General features: G+C 48.0%; 1 protein-coding gene across 16 annotated transcripts in view; it reads right to left on the reverse strand.

Annotated features, from left to right (window-relative positions):
• Nucleotides 1-19,445, reverse strand: part of LOC114604421 (uncharacterized) — a 52,063-nt gene that overhangs the window by 27,308 nt on the left and 5,310 nt on the right. For 11 of the 16 annotated variants that reach the window (XR_013394109.1, XR_003708300.2, XM_028744512.2 and 8 more), the window contains exons 4-10: nucleotides 19,353-19,414; nucleotides 18,714-18,755; nucleotides 16,001-16,266; nucleotides 13,210-15,357; nucleotides 9,040-9,171; nucleotides 8,325-8,459; nucleotides 2,753-2,884 (exon numbers count right to left, since the gene is read on the reverse strand). Coding sequence is in view for 14 of the 16 variants with exons in the window: in XM_028744512.2 (XP_028600345.2) it covers nucleotides 2,753-2,884; nucleotides 8,325-8,459; nucleotides 9,040-9,171; nucleotides 13,210-15,357; nucleotides 16,001-16,266; nucleotides 18,714-18,755; nucleotides 19,353-19,414 (2,917 nt within the window). In the remaining 2 variants the exon portion in view is untranslated. The remainder of the gene's footprint in view (nucleotides 1-2,752; nucleotides 2,885-8,324; nucleotides 8,460-9,039; nucleotides 9,172-13,209; nucleotides 15,358-16,000; nucleotides 16,267-18,713; nucleotides 18,756-19,352; nucleotides 19,415-19,445) is intronic. The other 5 variants (XM_028744508.2, XM_028744503.2, XM_028744506.2 and 2 more) reach the window with 2 other exon arrangements.

Raw genomic sequence — 19,445 nt, forward strand, 5'->3', positions numbered from 1 at the left:
GGAACACTCTGCCTCGTGAGACCAGGGCCCTGCATGATTTGATTTCTTTCCGCAGGGCCTGTAAGACACAGTTGTTCCACCTGGCCTTTGGCTTGGAGCCAATTTGATTCCCTCCCTCCCTCTCTTTCTTTTTTATTTTCCTTCTCCTCCTGTGATGAGGCTACATTTTAATATTTTAATGTTTCAATATTTTAATGTTGTATTTTAATTTTGTTTTTAAGTTGTAATGATTCAACTTGTTTTTACTATTGCTTGTAAGCCGCCCTGAGCCCGTCCTTGGCCGGGGAGGGCGGGGTATAAATAAAAAATTATTATTATTATTAACGTTCCAACTAGTAGTCCTGTCGCCTAATATGCAAGTTCTACTCCCCAAGTTGCTCAACAGCTATAGGTCATATATGTTACCACCCCTATCCTAATCTGAACATTGAAAACTGATGGAATCATATAATAGTAGAGTTGGAAGGGACCCCAAGAGCCAACTAGTCCAACCCTGCAATGCAGGAATTTCAGCTAAGCATCCATGACAGATGGCCATCCAACCTCTGATTAAAAACCTCCGAGGAAGGAGAGTCTACAACCTCCCAAAGGAGACCGTTCCACTGTTGAGCAGCTCGCCCTGTCAGAAAGTTCTTCCTGATGTTGAGTCAGAATCTTTCTTCTAACTTGAAGCCACTGGTTCAGGCCCTACCCTGCAGAGAGGGGGAAATAAGCTGGCTACATCTTCCATGTGGCAGCCCTTTAGGTATGTAGAGAAGGGTATTGTATCTCCTCTCAGCCTCCTCTTTTCCAAGCTAAAAATACCCAGTTTCTTCAACCATTCCTCATAAGGCTTCTAGACCTTTGATCATCTTGGTCACCCTTCTCTGAACACTTTCAAGATTATCAATCATGTTTCTTAAACAGGGGTGCCCAGAACAGGACACAGTATTCCAGGTATGGTCTGAACAAGGCAGAATAGATGACTATTAATTCCCTGTATCTGGACACTAGACTTCTCTTGATGCAGCCTAGAATAGCATTAGCTAGTTTTGCTGCTGCAGCACTCTGTTGAATTATGCTAAGCTTGTGGACCACCAAGACCCCTAGATCCTTTTCACATGTCTTACTGGCAAGCCAAGTATTTCCTGTCTTATATTTGTAAAGTTGGTTATTCCTGCCTAAGTGCAGAACCTGACAGTTGCCCGTATCAAAACTCATTTTGTTAGTTTGGACGCAGTTCTCCAATCTGTTAAGGTCATCTTGAATCCCAATTGTGCCTTCTGCAGCATTAGCTCCCCCTCCAGGGTTGGTGTCATCTGCCAATTCGATGAGCATCCCCATAATTCCATCATCCAAGTCATACATAAAGACGTTGAACAACAAACGACCCAGGACAGAACCCTGTGGCACCCCACTTGTCACTTTTTTCCAGGATGATAAGGAACCATTAACGGGCACTCTTTGGGTTCAGTCAGTCAACCAGCTAGCAACCCACCTAAAGGTAAAGTAAAAAAAGGTAAAGAACCCCTGGACAGTTAAGTCCACTCAAAGGTGATTATGGGGTTACGGCGCTCATCTCGCGTTCACGTTGCGGGAGCCACTATTTATCCACAGACAGTTTTCCAGGTCATGTGGCCAGCAGGACTAAACCGCTTCTGGTGTGACATAATCTAGGGTGCACGGAAACGCCATTTACATTCCTGCCACAGCAGTACCCATTTATCTACTTGCACTGGCATGAAAGTACCCATTTATCTACTTGCACTTAATCTGAAATCTTAGGCGAAGTATTGAACCCAGAGCTCAGAAACTGCTCGCGCTAATGAAATTCCCTGTCACAAAATGCGCCTAGAACAATGGGAGCTTCGAACACTGTGCTATCCCATATCAAAACTACCACCAAGGCCAACCTGCATCCTAAACGGCTCACCATACTCCAGACACAAATTCATTATAAGCCCTCAATATTATGCCCATGTACTTCATCAGGACTCTTCCTTTACTGGGCCGTTTCTCCAACGTCACTCCAGCAGGTGCCAAAAATCCTGTTGGCCAGGTTGACTCATTTTTCTATTTTGCATTCTCATTTTGTATTTCTTATGTTTTGAGCTGCCCTTGATCTTTGAAGGAAGGGTGGCATACAAATTTAATAAATAAATTTCTATACATCTTTTTGTATCTTCTCATTCACATTCCCTTTGATTTTATTCATTTGTTCTGCTTCCCTAAATATGGAGACCACCAATAAATAAATATAGATATTTAAAATGTCTCTCTCTGTGTGTGTTCGTTTGTTTGTTTGCTTGCTAGCTTGCTTAAAAGTATTGCAATATGCTTTTAGTTATTTTGTTAACAAAGTGACGAATACGTTTAATAAAAATAACAAATAAATCAAGAAAGGAGAAACACATCCACAAACTCCCCTTTTCATATTTGCTCATTGGTGGCAGGCAATCAAGGATATCCAGGCCAACTTGAGGCCTCCCCGTATGAGATACCTTTCATAACTGCGTCCACCTTCTTACCTGACTGCACCCAATTGACTGTCGGTCTGGGCGGCTACACAAAGTTCTCCTCGCACATCTCCTGGCTGCACCAGTAACGTCTCTTCAGTCAGCTCTGTCCCATCCTTTGGTACCTCCCCCTAAACTGGCTGTGGCAATGGCCAAATTTGCGTAACCCCTTCAACCCCACAACAGGAGCCCCGTGGTGAAACCCAGCTCCAAGCCAGCCAGCCCCACCACTGTGAAGGTAGGTGCCAGATTCTCACCTGCAGATATCTCCGCTGGAAGATTCTGCGTCGGAGGTCTTGCATCTTCCTTCTGAAGCCATGGCACGGTGAACAAGCTTGAGCTGAACAAGTCCCCTTTACTACCTGAAGTCTCCGATCTTTCCACGCAGGCTGCAATATCAAGCAAAGGTGGTTTAGTAGCCATTCTACTAGATTTGGAAGGTTTCTTGCTCGCTACCCACTCTGTGGCCTCCAGCGGACCTCATGTCTGGGCCTCCCTCCTCTTTGGAAGAAGAATCCTGAGGCTGTTTGGTGGGCGGCTTTTGAGCTTGGTTTCCTTGCCTCCTGCTCCCTTCTCAAGATGCCATCGCAATCCCTCTGCAATCCCTCTACTATGCACATAACTGCAGGAGGGGGCATACACAGATCCTAATCCGACCCACAAACAAACTGGATAATTACACATTAACCTGAGTTGCATGAAGAGCAACTGCCCTCTCTCACATCTTAGTTTTATGTCAGGGGTTTGTACGCAGGTGCCTAGCTGCTCCAAGAATTCCTACATTACAGCCCTGGCCCTAAACCTGGGTAGCTAATTTCTGGCACTCCAGAGGTTGCTGCACTTCAAGTCCCAACAGCCCTGGCCAGCAAGGCTAAGAAGCGAGGATGATGGGAGTTGCAATTGAGCATCGTCAGGGGAGGCCAGCTTAGCCAGCCAGCCAGCCACCCTCCCTGCCCAAATATCTTAGGTCACCAATAGTCAAGAAATCTGCTCCTTTCCTTTCAGAACAGAACCCTTGTGCTCCCAAAATCTGTGCCACCTGAATTCAAGTCCCTTAAGCAGTTGCATACAGATCTCCACAGCAGCCTGCTGGATTCGCTGCGCCTTTTTGTTCATGATAAACCACATTAATACCATTTAAAAACTCCTGTCCAACCCCAATACTTTCTAAATTTTGTATCATAAAACTCCACGACATGTTGTCAAAGGCCTTCTCCGCATCAATAAACATTAACATTGCTTTACAATTTTTCTTGTTGCTAACCTTTCCAAAATATCAACTATATTCCTAATATTATCTTTCATATAGTTTTTGCCTATAGTTTTTGTCATCTTGATCTTGTTTTGGAATCAGGGTTATATAAGCTTCCTTCCAGGTTTCGGGTGCTTTGGCCCCTCCTATTACCTTATTGTAAACTTCTACCAATGACAGAATAAGCCAATCTTTCATAGTCTTATAGTATTTTGCTGACAATCCATCTGGTCCTGAGGCTTTGCCTAGTTGCATTGAATTTATTGCATTTTCGACCTCCTGCCATGTAATTAAACCATTTAGTAGAATCCTTTTACCTTCAGGAATCTTCTGCAAGCCATTAGTTTTAATAAACTGCTCAATTTTGACCTTCGTCTTCTTTACCATTTTTATACATTTGTTTGTAATACTTCTGGAAACATCTTATCTCCACAGGGGTCTCCACAGACTTTCCTTCTGATACAGTATTTGTAATAGTACTTTGTTTCTGTCTTTTTTTTAACTGCCAAGCTCAGAGTTTCCCACATTTATATGAATATTCAAAATTCCTTTGTCTCATCAGTCTTAATTTCCATTCTATTTCTTGGTTTATAATCTGTGAATACTGGATCTGTAAGGCTTTAATTTTCTTTTGTATCTGCAAATTCGTTGGATTACTTCTAAGGTTCTTCACTTTCTTTTAATTGGTCCAAAATTTTATCTTTCTTTTCATTTTGTATCTTTCTCTTAAGTGAATTTTGTTGAATGAGGAACCCTTTCATTACTACTTTACTTGCGTCTCAAATGACTCTTTTTTCCATTCCAAAAGTCATAGTCATCTCAAAATAGTCTTTTAGAGTCTTTTGGGCCTTATTGATTATTTGCCCATTCCTCAACAAATAATCATTCATCCTCCATCTGAAAGATCCCTGTAAAAACAATTTCACTTCCATAAATACTGCATAGTGATCTGAACAGGTTTTGGGGCAAATTTCCATTTTTGTTACTCTGGGAACCAAGTCTCTGGATATCTATAGTTGATTCTCAAAAATGATCGATTTGCATCTGAATAGAATGTGAAGTCTTTTAATTTGGAGTTCTAATTCTTCGTATGCCTGACAAATCAAATTTATCTGTTATGTCAAAAAATGTCTTCGGTAGTCTGCCAGCATTCAGTATTTTTTGTCTCTGAGTCCTGCTCATTAGAGTTGATGCAACTCCATTCAGATATCTCATTAGAATTAATATATAATCCAAGTAGTCCAGAAGCTTTGTTTCCACATTCTTAAAAAATTCCGCTTTGACATCATGAGGTGCATAGATTCCCAATAGATGTTTTTTGCCTTGTGCTGCAATTTCTATTGCTATGTATCTTCCCTCCTCATGTTTTAAAATCAATGTTGGATTGCATTTTTCTTTAACATAAAACACCACTCCTCTTTTTTTAACTTTATCTGAGGAAATGAATTCTGGACCAAGTTTCTTATTCAAAAGAATTTTTCTATGTTGTCTTTTGATGTGTGTTTCACGTAAACAAATTACATCCAAATTCTGCTTTGACAAAACATGGTAAATCTGACTCCTTTTTTGTGGAGTTTAAACCATTGACATTCCAAGAGTAAATTCTCAAAGCCATCTTAATCAGTTAGAGTGCTGCTGCCCCTGCCAGCTGTGGGCTTTCCAACCCACGTTCAACTGAGTGCTTTTGCAGAAACCTATCCTTCTCTCCAACAGTCTTAATTCTTTGTTTCCTTCCCTCAGATTTGAAGAAAAGGCACTCCGGGAATACTCACCTATACATACAGTGGTGCCCCGCAAGACGAATGCCTCGCAAGACGAAAAACCCGCTAGACGAAAGGGTTTTCCGTTTTTGAGTTGCTTCGCAAGACGAATTTCCCTATGGGCTTGCTTCGCAAGACGAAAACGTCTTGCGAGTCTTGCGATTTTTTTCGCTTTCCCCCCTTTTTCTAAGCCACTAAGCCGCTAATAGCCTTTCAGCCGCTAAGCCTTTAATAGCCGCTAAGCCGCTAATAGCGCTAAGCTGCTAATAGGGTTGCTTCGCAAAGACGAAAAAACCGCTAGCCGAAGAGACTCACAGAACGGATTATTTTCGTCTTGCGAGGCACCACTGTATATATTTTTCCTTCTCGGGTGGTTGCCAAATCTGTATAATTGGATCTCAAGTTCAAAAAATGTTTAGGAAACTCCTTAAAAAGGACAATTGCTTTATCCTGAATTTTTAAACCTTTTTTGTAATGCAGGCCCAAAATAATATCTCTTTGTTCTATAGGCTTGAAGACCACAATTCAATCGTAGATAATTTTTGAATCTTTTTTAGAACCAAATCTGTAGACCTTTTCTATCCAAGAGTTAACTTCATCTTTTTTCAAGTCCCACCACACCACAAATTGATCTATCATCCACTCCCTGAGCCGATCCTGTTTCAGTTGAGGTTCCCCTCTCAATCGTAGCTGAGATTCCAGCTCTCTCATCTGAAGAAATGTGATCGAATTTGAATTTTCATATTGTAATCCCTGGACAGGGATTACAAGAACCCCTGGACAGTTAAGTCCACTCAAAGGCGACTATGGGGTTACGGCGCTCATCTCACTTTCAGGCCGAGGGAGCCGGCATTTGTCCACAGAAAGTTTTCCAGGTCATGTGGCCAGCAGGACTAAACCGCTTCTGGTGTGACATAATCTAGAGCGCCCGGAAACACCGTTTACCTTCCTGCCACAGCAGTATCAATTTATGTACTTGCACTAGCATGCTTTCAAACTGCTCGTCCAACCCAAATTTTACCAGTTTCTCTGCTAGTCTATCACAGGGGACTTGGTCAAAAGCCTTACCTTCTCCCTGCAGCTGTTGGCTACTGTGTACCCTAATCCCTCGTGATTTGTCCTTCCGTCCATTTCGTATACATGCCCTTCTTAAATCTCAGCTCACCTGTAAGCTGCTTATGCAGCCACACAAGTTTCTTTAGATGCCTCCTACTTTTCCTTCTTGTTGGAATTGTCTGCCTTTGTACCTTCAATATTTCACCTTTCAGAAATTCCCATCCATCTTGGACTCCCTTCTCTTTTAAGTATTTATGACCCTGGGATCTCACTCAGTAACTCCCTAAGCTTTATGAAATTGGTCTTCTTAAAGTCTGACTATACTCTGCTTTCCCTTCCTTCTAGATCATGAAACCCAGGAGACAAGATCACATCCTCCCAAGTTTCCCAGTATTTCAACTTGGTCAATCAGTTGCGTCGTGTTAAGGACCAGAACCAAAAGAGCAGGCAGCTGCCTCGTACTTTGAGGAGCCGTGTGGATGTTTTGTTGCTTATTCACCCAAGGCTCACAGATGGACCTACCAATGATAGTGACTTACTTGGACCCTAACACACATTTTAACAGAGCTCTGTCTCCTGCCTATCTCCTGTTAGAAACTGAGATATGGAAGCTAGTAGCTCAATGGCACCTTAGACCTAGTCCTTCTCCTGCTAAACTCCCTAATGTTAAGCGGGTCTCTTCTCCAGTCTTCATGTGGGGAGGCAGATAAGGTCCTCCTTTCCTTCCACTCTGCAGTTTTAATCTGAAATCTTAGGCAAAGTATTGAACCCAGAGCTCAGAAACTGATCGCGCTAATGAAATTCCCCGTCGCAAAATGCGCCTAGAACAATGGGAGCTTCAAACACTGTGCTATCCCATATCAAAACTACCACCAAAGCCTACCTGCATCCTAAACGGCTCACCATACTCCACACACAAATTCATTACAAGCCCTCAATATTATGCCCATGTACTTCATCAGGACTCTTCCTTTATTGGGCCGTTTCTCCAATGTCGCTCCACCAGGTGCCAAAAATCCTGCTGGCCAAGTTGACTCATTTTTCTTTTTTGCATTCTCATTTTGTATTTATTATGTTGTGAGCTGCCCTTGATCTTTGAAGGAAGGGTGGCATACAAATTTAATAAATAAATTTCTATACATCTTTTTCTACCTTCTCATTCATATTCCCTCTGATTTTATTCATTTGTTCTGCTTCTCTAAATATAGAGAGCACATATTAGTAAATATAGATTAAAAATCTCTCTGTGTGTGTGTGTGTGTGTGTGTTTGCACGCTTGCTTGCTTAAAAGTATTGCAATCTGCTTTTAGTTATTTTGTTAAGAAAGTGACGAATACATTTAATAAAAAGAAAGGAGAAACACATCCACAAACTCCCCTTTTCATATTTGCTCATTGGTGGCAGGCAATCAAGGATATCTAGGCCAACTTGAGGCCTCCCCGTATGAGATACCTTTCATAACTGCGTCCACCTTCTTACCTGACTGCACCCAATTGACTGTCGGTCTGGGCGGCAACACAAAGTTCTCCTCACACATCTCCTGGCTGCACCAGTAACATCTCTTCAGTCAGCTCTGTCCCATCCTTTGGTTTTGTTGTTGTTTAGTCGTGTCCGACTCTTCGTGACCCATCCTTTGGTACCTCCCCCTAAATTGGTTGTGGCAATGGCCAAATTTGCATAACCCCTTCAACCCCACAACAGGAGCCCTGTGGTGAAACCCAGCCAGCCCCACCACTGTGAAGGTAAGTGCCAGATTCTCACCTGCAGATATCTCCGCTGGAAGATTCTGCTTCGGAGGTCTTGCATCTTCCTTCTTCTTAAGCCATGGCACGGTGAACAAGGTCGAGGGAGTTAAGTCCCCTTTGCTACCTGAAGCCTCCGATCTTTCCACGCATGCTGCAATATCAAGCAAAGGTGGTTTAGTAGCCATTCTTCTTGATTGGGAAGGCTCACCATACTCCACACACAGATTCATTATAAGCCCTCAATATTATGCCCATGTACTTCATCAGGACTCTTCCTTTATTGGGCTGTTTCTCCAATGTCGCTCCAGCAGGTGCCAAAAATCCTGCTGGCCAAGTTGACTCATTTTTCTATTTTGCATTCTCATTTTGTATTTCTTATGTTGTGAGCTGCCCTTGATCTCTGAAGGAAGGGTGGCATACAAATTTAATAAATAAATTTCTATACATCTTTTTCTATCTTCTCATTCATATTCCCTCTGATTTTGTTCATTTGTTCTGCTTCTCTAAATATAGAGAGCACCTATAAGTAAATATAGATTTAAAATGTCTCTCTGTGTGTGTGTCAGCTCTTCAGTCAGCTCTGTCCCATCCTTTGGTACCGCCCCCTAAACTGGCTGTGGCAATGGCCAAATTTGCGTAACCCCTTCAACCCCACAACAGGAGCCCCGTGGTGAAACCCAGCTCCAAGCCAGCCAGCCCCACCACTGTGAAGGTAGGTGCCAGATTCTCACCTGCAGATATCTCCGCTGGAAGATTCTGCGTCGGAGGTCTTGCATCTTCCTTCTGAAGCCATGGCACGGTGAACAAGCTTGAGCTGAACAAGTCCCCTTTACTACCTGAAGTCTCCGATCTTTCCACGCAGGCTGCAATATCAAGCAAAGGTGGTTTAGTAGCCATTCTACTAGATTTGGAAGGTTTCTTGCTCGCTACCCACTCTGTGGCCTCCAGCGGACCTCATGTCTGGGCCTCCCTCCTCTTTGGAAGAAGAATCCTGAGGCTGTTTGGTGGGCGGCTTTTGAGCTTGGTTTCCTTGCCTCCTGCTCCCTTCTCAAGATGCCATCGCAATCCCTCTACTATGCAAGTAACTGCAGGAGGGGGCATAAAGGTAAAGGTACCCCTGCCCGTACGGGCCAGTCTTGACAGACTCTAGGGTTGTGCACTCATCTCACTCAAGAGGCCGGGGGCCAGCGCTGTCCGCAGACACTTCCGGGTCACGTGGCCAGCGTGACAAGCTGCATCTGGCGAGCCAGAGCCGCACACGGAAATGCCGTTTACCTTCCCGCTAGTAAGCGGTCCCTATTTATCTACTTGCACCCGGGGGTGCTTTCAAACTGCTAGGTTGGCAGGCGCTGGGACCGAGCAGCGGGAGCGCACCCCGCCGCGGGGATTCGAAGGGAGGGGGCATACACAGATCCTAATCCGACCCACAAACAAACTGGATAATTACACATTAACCTGAGGCCTTTTGCATGAAGAGCAGGTGCCCTCTTACATTTTAATTTTATGTCAGGGGTTTGTAAGCAGGTGCCTAGCTGTTCCAAGAATTCCTACATTACAGTCCTGGCCCTAAACCTGAGTAGCTAATTTCTGGCACTCCAGAGGTTGCTGGACTTCAAGTCCCAACAGCCCTGGCCAGCAAGGCTAAGAAGCGAGGATGATGGGAGTTGCAATTGAGCATCGTCAGGGGAGGCCAGCTTAGCCAGCCAGCCAGCCACCCTCCCTGCCCAAATATCTTAGGTCACCAATAGTCAAGAAATCTGCTCCTTTCCTTTCAGAACGGAACCCTTGTGCTCCCAAAATCTGTGCCACCTGAATTCAAGTCCCTTTAGCAGTTGCATACAGAGCTTCACAGCAGCCTGCTGGATTTGCTGTGCCTTTCGCTGTTCCTTTTACGGCTGACGTAGGAAACCTCCAGCCAACAAGCCTATTCTGTTCCGGCACAGGCCTCAGTTTGACCTGTAACACTGTTTTCCCCAAGTCTCATCCACCAACCTCACACCTGAAGTCCCATGCCATGGAGTGGCAGATCACCTGCTTTGTGTGCAGAAGTTTCCAGGTTCAATGCCCAGCAACATCTCCAGATAATAATAATAATAATTAGATTTATATACAGTGGTACCTCGGGTTACATACACTTCAGGTTACAGACTCCACTAACCCAGAAATAGTACCTCGGGTTAAGAACTTTGCTTCAGGATGAGAACAGAAATCGTGCTCTGGCATCGTGTTGGCAGCAGGAAGCCCCATTAGCTAAAGTGGTGCTTCAGGTTAAGAACAGTTTCAGGTTAAGAATGGACCTCCGGAACGAATTAAGTACTTAACCCGAGGTACTACTGTACTGCCTTTTAACAAGTGATATCAGGATGGTTCACAAGATAAAAGAACAAATAAGTAATTAAAACAAAAACAACGAAACAACAATTTATTTATTCTACCCTGGCCATCTGACTGGGTTGCCCCAGCCACTCAGTGCAGCTTCAACAAAAATACAATGTCAAACATTAAAAGCTTCCCAATACAGGGCTGCCTTTAGAAATCCTCTCTCTTTGACAAGCGACAGGAAGGTGTTCCACAGGGCAGGCACCACTACCGGGAAGTCCCTCTCCCTGTTTCCCTGTAACTTCACTTCCAGCAATGAGTGGACTGCCAGAAGGCCCTCGGAACTGGACCTCAGTGTCCAGGCCGAGCAACAGGGGTGAAGCCACTCCTTCAGGTATACAGGGCTGGCAGCATTCCATGCCTGAAACCCTGGAGAGCTTCTGCCAGTCAATGAGGCAATATTACACTAAATGGACCAGTGGTCTGACTCAGGATGATGAAGCTTCCAGCACCAAAAGGTCCCGGGTTCAGTTCCCAGCATCTCCAAAAAGGGCTGGGAGAGACTCCCTGCCTGAAGCCATCAGTCTGTGCAGACCATTTTTTCTCAAACTTGAATTCCCAGCTGCCATTGGACTCCAACCCCCACCATCCCTGATCACTGGTGCTGCTAGCTATGGATGATGGGAGTTGTAGTCCAACAACAGTTGGGAATTCAAGTTTAAGGAATAATGGTATAGAAAATACTGAGCTGAGGTGGATCCAACATTGCCAACAGTTGAGCTCTATGCCTTTCTGTGTGCCCAAGTTATTCTTGCACAGCTGCAGGAGGATAACATCTGGAGGCACCAGCCGCTCCCAAATCATGCATGTCCTCCTAACCCAGCCGCACGACGTGCAGCCTGTGACCCAGCCCAAGGTGGGATTCTCTCCCGGACACCAGCATGCGCTTTCTTGCACAGCACACAACTGTGTCCGGAAAACCTTACGTGCAGGGGCTGCAACTAAACAGAAAGTCAACGTGATGCCACCACGTACCCCTTTGTGTGCAGTCTATATAGCTCAGTTGGTAGGCCATGAGGCTCTTTATCTCTGGTGCATTTACAATCCTCTTCAACAGGGGTCAGCAAACCTTTCCAGCAGTGGGCCATTCCACCGTCCCTCAGACCATGTGGTGGGCCGGACTATATTTTGAGGGGGGGGGGAGACAGAATTCCTATGCCCCACAAATAACCCAGAGATGCATTTTAAATAAAAGGACACATTCTTCTCATGTAAAAACACGCTGATTCCCAGACCATCCGAGGGCTGGATTGAGAAGGCGATTGGGCTTCAACCGGCCCCTGGGCCTTTGGTTGCCTACCCCTGCTCTTCAATCACCCAGACTGGTGACCTGCAAGCAAATCTGACTCCCCTCATGACCAAGCAGTGTTGGACTATGTCAAGAATAGAAGATCCTGGTGCCATCCAGGTGCTGTGAATGGAATCATAGAATTGTAGAAGTCCCCAAGAATTCTCTAGTCCAACCCCTGCAATGCAGGACTCCCAGCTCCCATCATCCCTGATCCTTAGCAAAATATCTAGATTTGATACTATCCACAAACTATCTGCTAAAGAGCACTAAAGGATTAGAAATTCTCGCAAGCCTTTCCGTACTCAGTTACCATACTCGAAACACATGTAGCTTCCTGTTCAGCAAAACCTCAAACCACAATATAAGCAACATGTGCTCTGACACAACCCTGATCTGACTTCATTGCTTCCGTTTCCTTGAGAATCACTTGCTTCTCCATCAAGCTTTATTTGAATCACAAGAGATCCATCCACAGCAATGAGAACACCTAAACAGCAATGCACCAGCTCTCCTGGCACAGCTCTTGAAGCCTTAACTAGCATTTTTCCTCACTGGCCCAAGAGCCAGCATAGTAAAGTGGTGAGAGTGCTGGACTAGGGCCAGGGAGACCTGAGTTCAAATCCCCACTCAGCTTTAAACTCAGTGGGTGATGTTGAAGAAGAAGAAGAAGAGTCTCAAAGCAGCCAACATTCTCCTTTCCCTTCCTCTCCCACAACAAACACTCTGTGAGTTGAGTGAGGCTGAGAGACTTCAGAGAAGTGTGACTGGCCCAAGGTCTCCCAGCAGCTGCATGTGGAGGAGCAGGAAATCAAACCCGGTTCACCAGATTACAAGTCCACTGCTCTTAACCACTACACCACACTGGCTCTCAGGGTTGTTGTGGGGTGAAATGAGGAGCAGGAGAACCATGTATGCCGCCTTGAGCTCACTGGAGGATAGAAATGTAGCCGCAAATCAGTAAAATCACATACCATTGTGTATTCGGTATGCCACGAAAGGAACCAGTCGACCAGACCAACGGATTGCAGAAAAGATCCCTGCACCCTAGAAGCAACAGCACAGGTGTGTTCACCACTACCAGAGAAGCCGGCTGGATCTCAGGGCAGTCCTGAACCTGAGCAGGGACTGTGCATTGTATCACCAATGCAAGTCTTGACGGATATCTCCAACACAGAACAACCTCCCTCTACAGCCAGACCCACCCTCAGCCCCCTTCCCGACAACTCCTCACCTGAGCAAGGAGGAACGACTCCTGGCACCACTTCCTGACTGCTCTCCTGCTTCTTTTCTTCGCTTCCTGCAGGAATAGTTAACTGGGGGCTTGGGCCAGCCACACTTGGGCTTTCCCGCACACTTGAGGCCTCCTTGGAGGCTAAGGCAGCTTGTACCACCTGGGTTGCAACCAGCTGCATCATGGAGACAAGGGATGCTGGATTGATCTGCACAACAGGGGGCAAGCTTGTTCCTTGGGTGAGTCCAGCACCCACTGCGCCTCCAGGCTGCAGCAGCGACAGGGCCTGCAAGACACTTTGTTCTACAAGAGGCGTCAACGACAAATGCAACTGATCTTCACGTTGGCGGTCTCCTTGTTCCTGTGTTGCTGCCTCCTTCTTGGGAAGCTCCTGATGGCCAGGGTTTGTCTGCAGCGGATGGTCTGACTTGCTGGGTGGTTGTTCTGCCACATCAGATTTGGCTGGAGGTTGCTGGTCTCCTTGTTCCCGCATTGTGGCCTCCTTCTTGGGCGGCTCCTGGTGGCCAGGGTTTGTCTGCAGCAGATGGTCTGACTTGCTGGGTGGTTGTTCTGCCACATCAGATTTGGCTGGAGGTTGCCGGTCTCCTTGCTCCTGCGTTGCTGCCTCCATCTTGGGCAGCTCCTGATGGTCGGGATTTGTCTGCAGCGGATGGTCTGTCTTGCTGGGTGGTTGTTCTGCCACATCAGATTTGGCTGGAGGTTGCCGGTCTCCTTGCTCCTGCGTTGCTGCCTCCATCTTGGGCAGCTCCTGATGGTCGGGATTTGTCTGCAGTGGCTGGTCAGACTTGTTGGGTGGTTGTTCTGCCACATCAGATTTGGATGGAGGTTTTGCCACATTAGATTTGGCTGGTCTTTTTCCTTGTTTCCTTGTCCTGGTCTTCTTCCTGGTCTCCTTTTGCTGGTCTCCTTGCTCCTGCGTTGCTGCCTCCATCTTGGGCAGCTCCTGGTGGCTGAGATTTGTCTGTGGTGGATGGTCTGACTTGGGTGTGAGTTCTGCCACATCAGATTTGCCTGGAGGTTGCTGGTCTCCTTGCTCCTGCGTTGCTGCCTCCATCTTGGGCAGCTCCTGGTGGCCGGGATTTGTCTGCAGTGGATGGTCTGACTTGTTGGGTGGTTGTTCTGCCACATCAGATTTGGATGGAGGTTGCCGGTCTACTTGCTCCTGCGTTGCTGCCTCCTTCTTGGGCAGCTCCTGATGGTCAGGATTTGTCTGCAGTGGATGGTCTGACTTGTTGGGTGGTTGTTCTGCTACATCAGATTTGGATGGCGGTTGCCGGTCTGCTTGTTCCTCCATTGCGGCCTCCTTCTTGGACGGCTCCTGGTGGTCAGGATTTGTCTGCAGTGGATGGTCTGACTTCTTGGGTGGTTGTTCTGCCACATCAGATTTGGATGGAGGTTGCCGGTCTCCTTCCTCCTGCGTTGCTGCCTCCATCTTGGGCAGCTCCTGATGGTCGGGATTTGTCTGCAGTGGCTGGTCTGTCTTGCTGGGTGGTTGTTCTGCCACATCAGATTTGGCTGGAGGTTTTGCCACATTAGATTTGGCTGGTCTCCTTTTTCCTTGTTTCCTTGTCCTGGTCTTCTTCCCGGTCTCCTTTTGCTGGTCTCCTTGTTCCTGCGTTGCTGCCTCCATCTTGGGCAGCTCCTGATGGCTGAGATTTGTCTGTGGTGGATGGTCTGACTTGGGTGTGAGTTCTGCCACATCAGATTTGCCTGGAGGTTGCTGGTCTCCTTGCTCCTGCGTTGCTGACTCCATCTTGGGCAGCTCCTGGTGGCCGGGATTTGTCTGCAGTGGCTGGTCTGACTTGTTGGGTGGTTGTTCTGCCTCATCAGATTTGGCTGGAGGTTGCCGGTCTGCTTGTTCCTCCATTGCTGCTTCCTTCTTGGGCAGCTCCTGATGGCCGGGATTTGTCAGTAGTGGATGCTCTGGCTTGTTGGGTGGTTGTTTTGCCACATCAGATTTGGATGGAAGTTGCTGGTCTCCTTGTTCCCGCATTGCGGCCTCCTTCTTGGACGGCTCCTGGTGGCCAGGTTTTGTCTGCAGTGGATGCTCCGACTTGTTGGGTGGTTGTTCTGCCGCATCAGATTTGGCTGGAGGTTTCCTGGAGCTTCCTGCTTCTGCAGACGACGCTAAAGAGGGGGAGAAAAAGCAAGTGGCTCATTATTATTATGATTATTATTAGCAGTAGTATTGATTAAATTGGTATACCGCCCTCCATCCATACATCTCAGGGCAGTTCACAGCATAAAAATACAAGATTTAAAAACCCAAAAGATACAAAATGGAACCAATACGCCCCCCCCCCCCCCCGCAGTTCATCAACGCTCTATTGCAACAACTTCAGGTCTACTTTTGGCAACAATACTGCAGGGAAGCAGCAGAATATCTCCCCTGATCCTTGGTCACTGCTATATTTGCAACAAGGTTCTACCCTGCATAGCATGAATGCAAGAAGATCATTGTACTAAGCAACTGTAAAAAATACCAACTGGGTGGGGGAAACTCCAGAGGAGTGAAATGGCTGAGATCAACCAACATCCCCTTTTGAAATGAGTTGCAGAGTCACTCACACAATCCAATATAGGAACAGGCTTGGTCTCCTTGGCAGGCATTATAATTACACAATGACAAAGGCAGGAGAAAAACCCCAGAACAGAACAAACTATTCACTGAGCCAAAGCCACTGCAACACGCCTGCCATTATCACACTCATAATCCTGCTTACAAAAAACCCAAGGCCAGTTTCTGAAGCATCTGTAACATCCACCTTACCTGGAGATCTAGTTGATTTTCTCAGTTCTCTCTTCTGGCTAAAAGAGCTTTGAGAACTCAAGCTGGGGGAGCTTGGTCGCTCTGAAGACCTGGACCTACATCTGGGGCTCCTAGATCGTGACCGTTTGCTGTGGGATCCAGGGCTCCTAGATCGTGACCGAGTCTGACTCGAGGCATGGCCAGGAATTGAGTGCTGTGAAGTGTTTGGGTTAGAACTGGTAGAGCATGGCATTGGAATATGTTTTTCCTTCTTGTCGCCTTCATGTCTGCAAAAGGCAGAAAAAACAGGATTTGAATGACTTCTCTTTTTCAAATGTAAAAGGAGAAATCAGATCTGCCAAGATGTTATTTTTGCAAATGGAAATCAACTAGAAGTAAGAACTCTCAGGGTTAAAGCTAAAAGCATCAAAAGCCTACAGAATACGGCTGATGGGCCTGCAGCATCAAATGACTAAAGGAACTCAGATGCTGGGAACAGAATGCCCAGCTTCATACCAGAAAATTATGGCTGCCACCTGCACTGGCAATGGCTACCTGCCTGCTAGTGGCTTAGCTGCAGTGCAACCCACAGCTGCTCAGCCAGCTGGCCCCTCGAGCCTTAGAACGAAGACACGAGGGCCTGCAGTCTGAGTTGAGCAGCTCCTACATGTACGTGACAACCGGTAACCTGGGGTGGAAAATATTATCTGGGGGGGTTGGTTACTTTTTCTGCAGAAGTGTTCTTTGTTACATGGTTCCTAAGAAGGAATGAACGGGGGCCAACTGCAGATACTTGCAGTTTTCAGTTTTGAGTTTTCTCTATTACCGTATTTTTTGCACTATAGGACGCACTTTTTCCCCTCCAAAAATGAAGGGGAAATGTGTGTGCGTCCTATGGTGCGAATGCAGGCTTTTGCTGAAGCCTGGAGAGCGAGAGGGGTCCGTGCGCACCGACCCCTCTCGCTCTCCAGGCTTCAGGAAGCTATCCCAAGTCTTGCAAGCCCGGCGGGATGTCCCGCGGGCTCGCAAGGCTTGCGGGCAGCAGCCTGCACCCAAAAGCTGGGGACAGCGGGGAGGCGCAGAGCCGCCACCCCGCTATTCCCCGACCTGATCTGGAGGCTGGCGGGGGGAGAAGCAAGCCTGCTTCTCCCCCCCCCCCAGCCCCACAAGCTCGGGGGATAGGGGGATGGCGAAGCGCCGCCATCCCGCTATTCCCCGACCTGATCTGGAGGCTGGGGGTGAGAGAAGCAAGCCTGCTTCTCCCCCCCACCATCCCCACAACCTCCAGATCAGGTCGGGGAATAGCGGGATGGCGGCGCTCCGCCATCCCGCTATTCCCCGACCTGATCTGGAGGCTGGGGGTGGGAGGAGCAAGCCTGCTTCTCCCCCCCCCCCAGCCCCACAACTTCCAGATCAGGTCGGGGAATAGCGGGATGGCGGCGCTCCGCCATCCCGCTATTCCCCGACCTGATCTGGAGGCTGGGGGTGGGAGAAGCAAGCCTGCTTCTCCCCCCCCCAGCCCCACAACTTCCAGATCAGGTCGTGGAATAGCGGGATGGCGGCGCTCCGCCATCCCGCTATTCCCCGGCCTGATCTGGAGGCTGGGGGTGGGAGGAGCAAGCCTGCTTCTCCCCCCCCCCCCAGCCCCACAACTTCCAGATCAGGTCGGGGAATAGCGGGATGGCGGCGCTCCGCCATCCCGCTATTCCCCGACCTGATCTGGAGGCTGGGGGAGGGAGAAGCAAGCCTGCTTCCCCCCCCCCCCAGCCCCACAACCTCCAGATCAGGTCGTGGAATAGCGGGATGGCGGCGCTCCGCCATCCCGCTATTCCCCGACCTGATCTGGAGGCTGGGGGTGGGAGAAGCAAGCCTGCTTCTCCCCCCCACCAGCCCCACAACCTCCAGGCTTCAGGAGAGCCCCACCGCCAGCCCCACAAGCTCGGGGGACAGCGGGAGAGGCGCAGCGCGCCCTTCCCGCTGTCCCCCGACTTGGCTAGAAGGCTGGCGGGGGGAGAAGCCTGCTCCTCCCCGTTGCCAGCCCCGCAAACTCGGGGGACAGCGGGAGAGGCGCAGCGCGCCTTTCCCGCTGTCCCCCGACTTGTCTAGAAGGCTGGCGGGGGGAGAAGCCTGCTCCTCCCCGTCGCCAGCCCCGCAAACTCGGGAGACAGCGGCAGGGGCGCAGCGCGCCCTTCCCGCTGTCCCCCGACTTGGTTAGAAGGCTGGCCCAGCCCCGCAAACTCGGGGGACAGCGGGAGAGGCGCAGCGCGCCATCCCGCTGTCTCCCGACATGGTTTGGAGGCTGGCGGAAGGCTTCCTCCTCCCCCAGCCCCGCAAGCTCCCAGAGCGATGCCAAAGCTGCGCGCAGCTTCGGCATGGCTCTGGGTCCCGTTCTGGGGGAGGGGGAAGCTCGGGCTTCCCCGCCCCAGCCCCGCGCCTGGCGGGGGGGGGGGGGGAATAAATTTTTTTGCCTTTATTTCCCCCCCCAAATCTAGGTGCGTCCTATGGACCGGTGCGTCCAATAGTCCGAAAAATACGGTAAATACAATGAAAGACCAGAATTAGATCTCAGATCACTTTCCTGGGCATCAGAAAATGTCCCAGTGCAGAATGCCCTGATGCAAATTTCCCATTCAAAATGTCTCCAAAAACCCACACCATCAGGGACAACAGGGAAATGAGATTACTGCAGCCTAATTCTCATTACTGCGTATTCATGTTGAGATTAGAAGGTTACCTCTGTAACGAAGAGAATTCTTCTGGATTCCAGTCAGGATACCTGTTTCAAGAAAAGCCAGCAAAACAGCTGTGTTATTCATTTGACACAGTACATGTACTCCATTCCATTATCATTCAGGCACATTTCTAAAACTGTCAATTATTTCTCTCTCTTTTGTCCAAATTATTGATTTCTTACTACTGATCTTCTGGGGAAGTTTAAAGGTGATTCCATGAGGATTCCCTGGCTTTTTGATCCAGTATTCCAAAAGCTCCCTGGTATGAGACTCAGGCCCCAGCTCCTCCAAGAACTGGTTTGTCCTGAAGCCACCCCTCATAAAACTCTGCTCATGCTCCACAGGCATCTAAAAGCCTCTGAATGCAAGATGAGATGCCTCTGAGCTTCTGCCTTCTTCCCTGGTTCAGCTCCATAATCGGCCTACAGACCACTTATACAAATTCAAGCAAAACACAACCTAGAGCAGGCACCATTCCTTCAAAGGTGAACTCCCACAACTTCCTTGGCTGAGGTTTGTAGCAAGGCATGTAAGCAACGGCTCTGCTGCTTTTAGCAAAGCCCTGAGCTATCTAGGCAGTCATTTTCAAACCATTTCAAATCCTCAATCTATTCCCAATAAATTAAAATGAAAGGCCTTACTGTTGGCGTAGCTCTTCACATTTCTCGGAGTGTGCAGCAGTGCGCACATGCAGATTCCAGCCCTACAGGAGGGAGGGGAGAAATCAGCATGAG

This window comes from Podarcis muralis, chromosome 9 (assembly GCF_964188315.1).
Source record: "Podarcis muralis chromosome 9, rPodMur119.hap1.1, whole genome shotgun sequence".
Lineage (NCBI taxonomy): Eukaryota > Metazoa > Chordata > Lepidosauria > Squamata > Lacertidae > Podarcis > Podarcis muralis.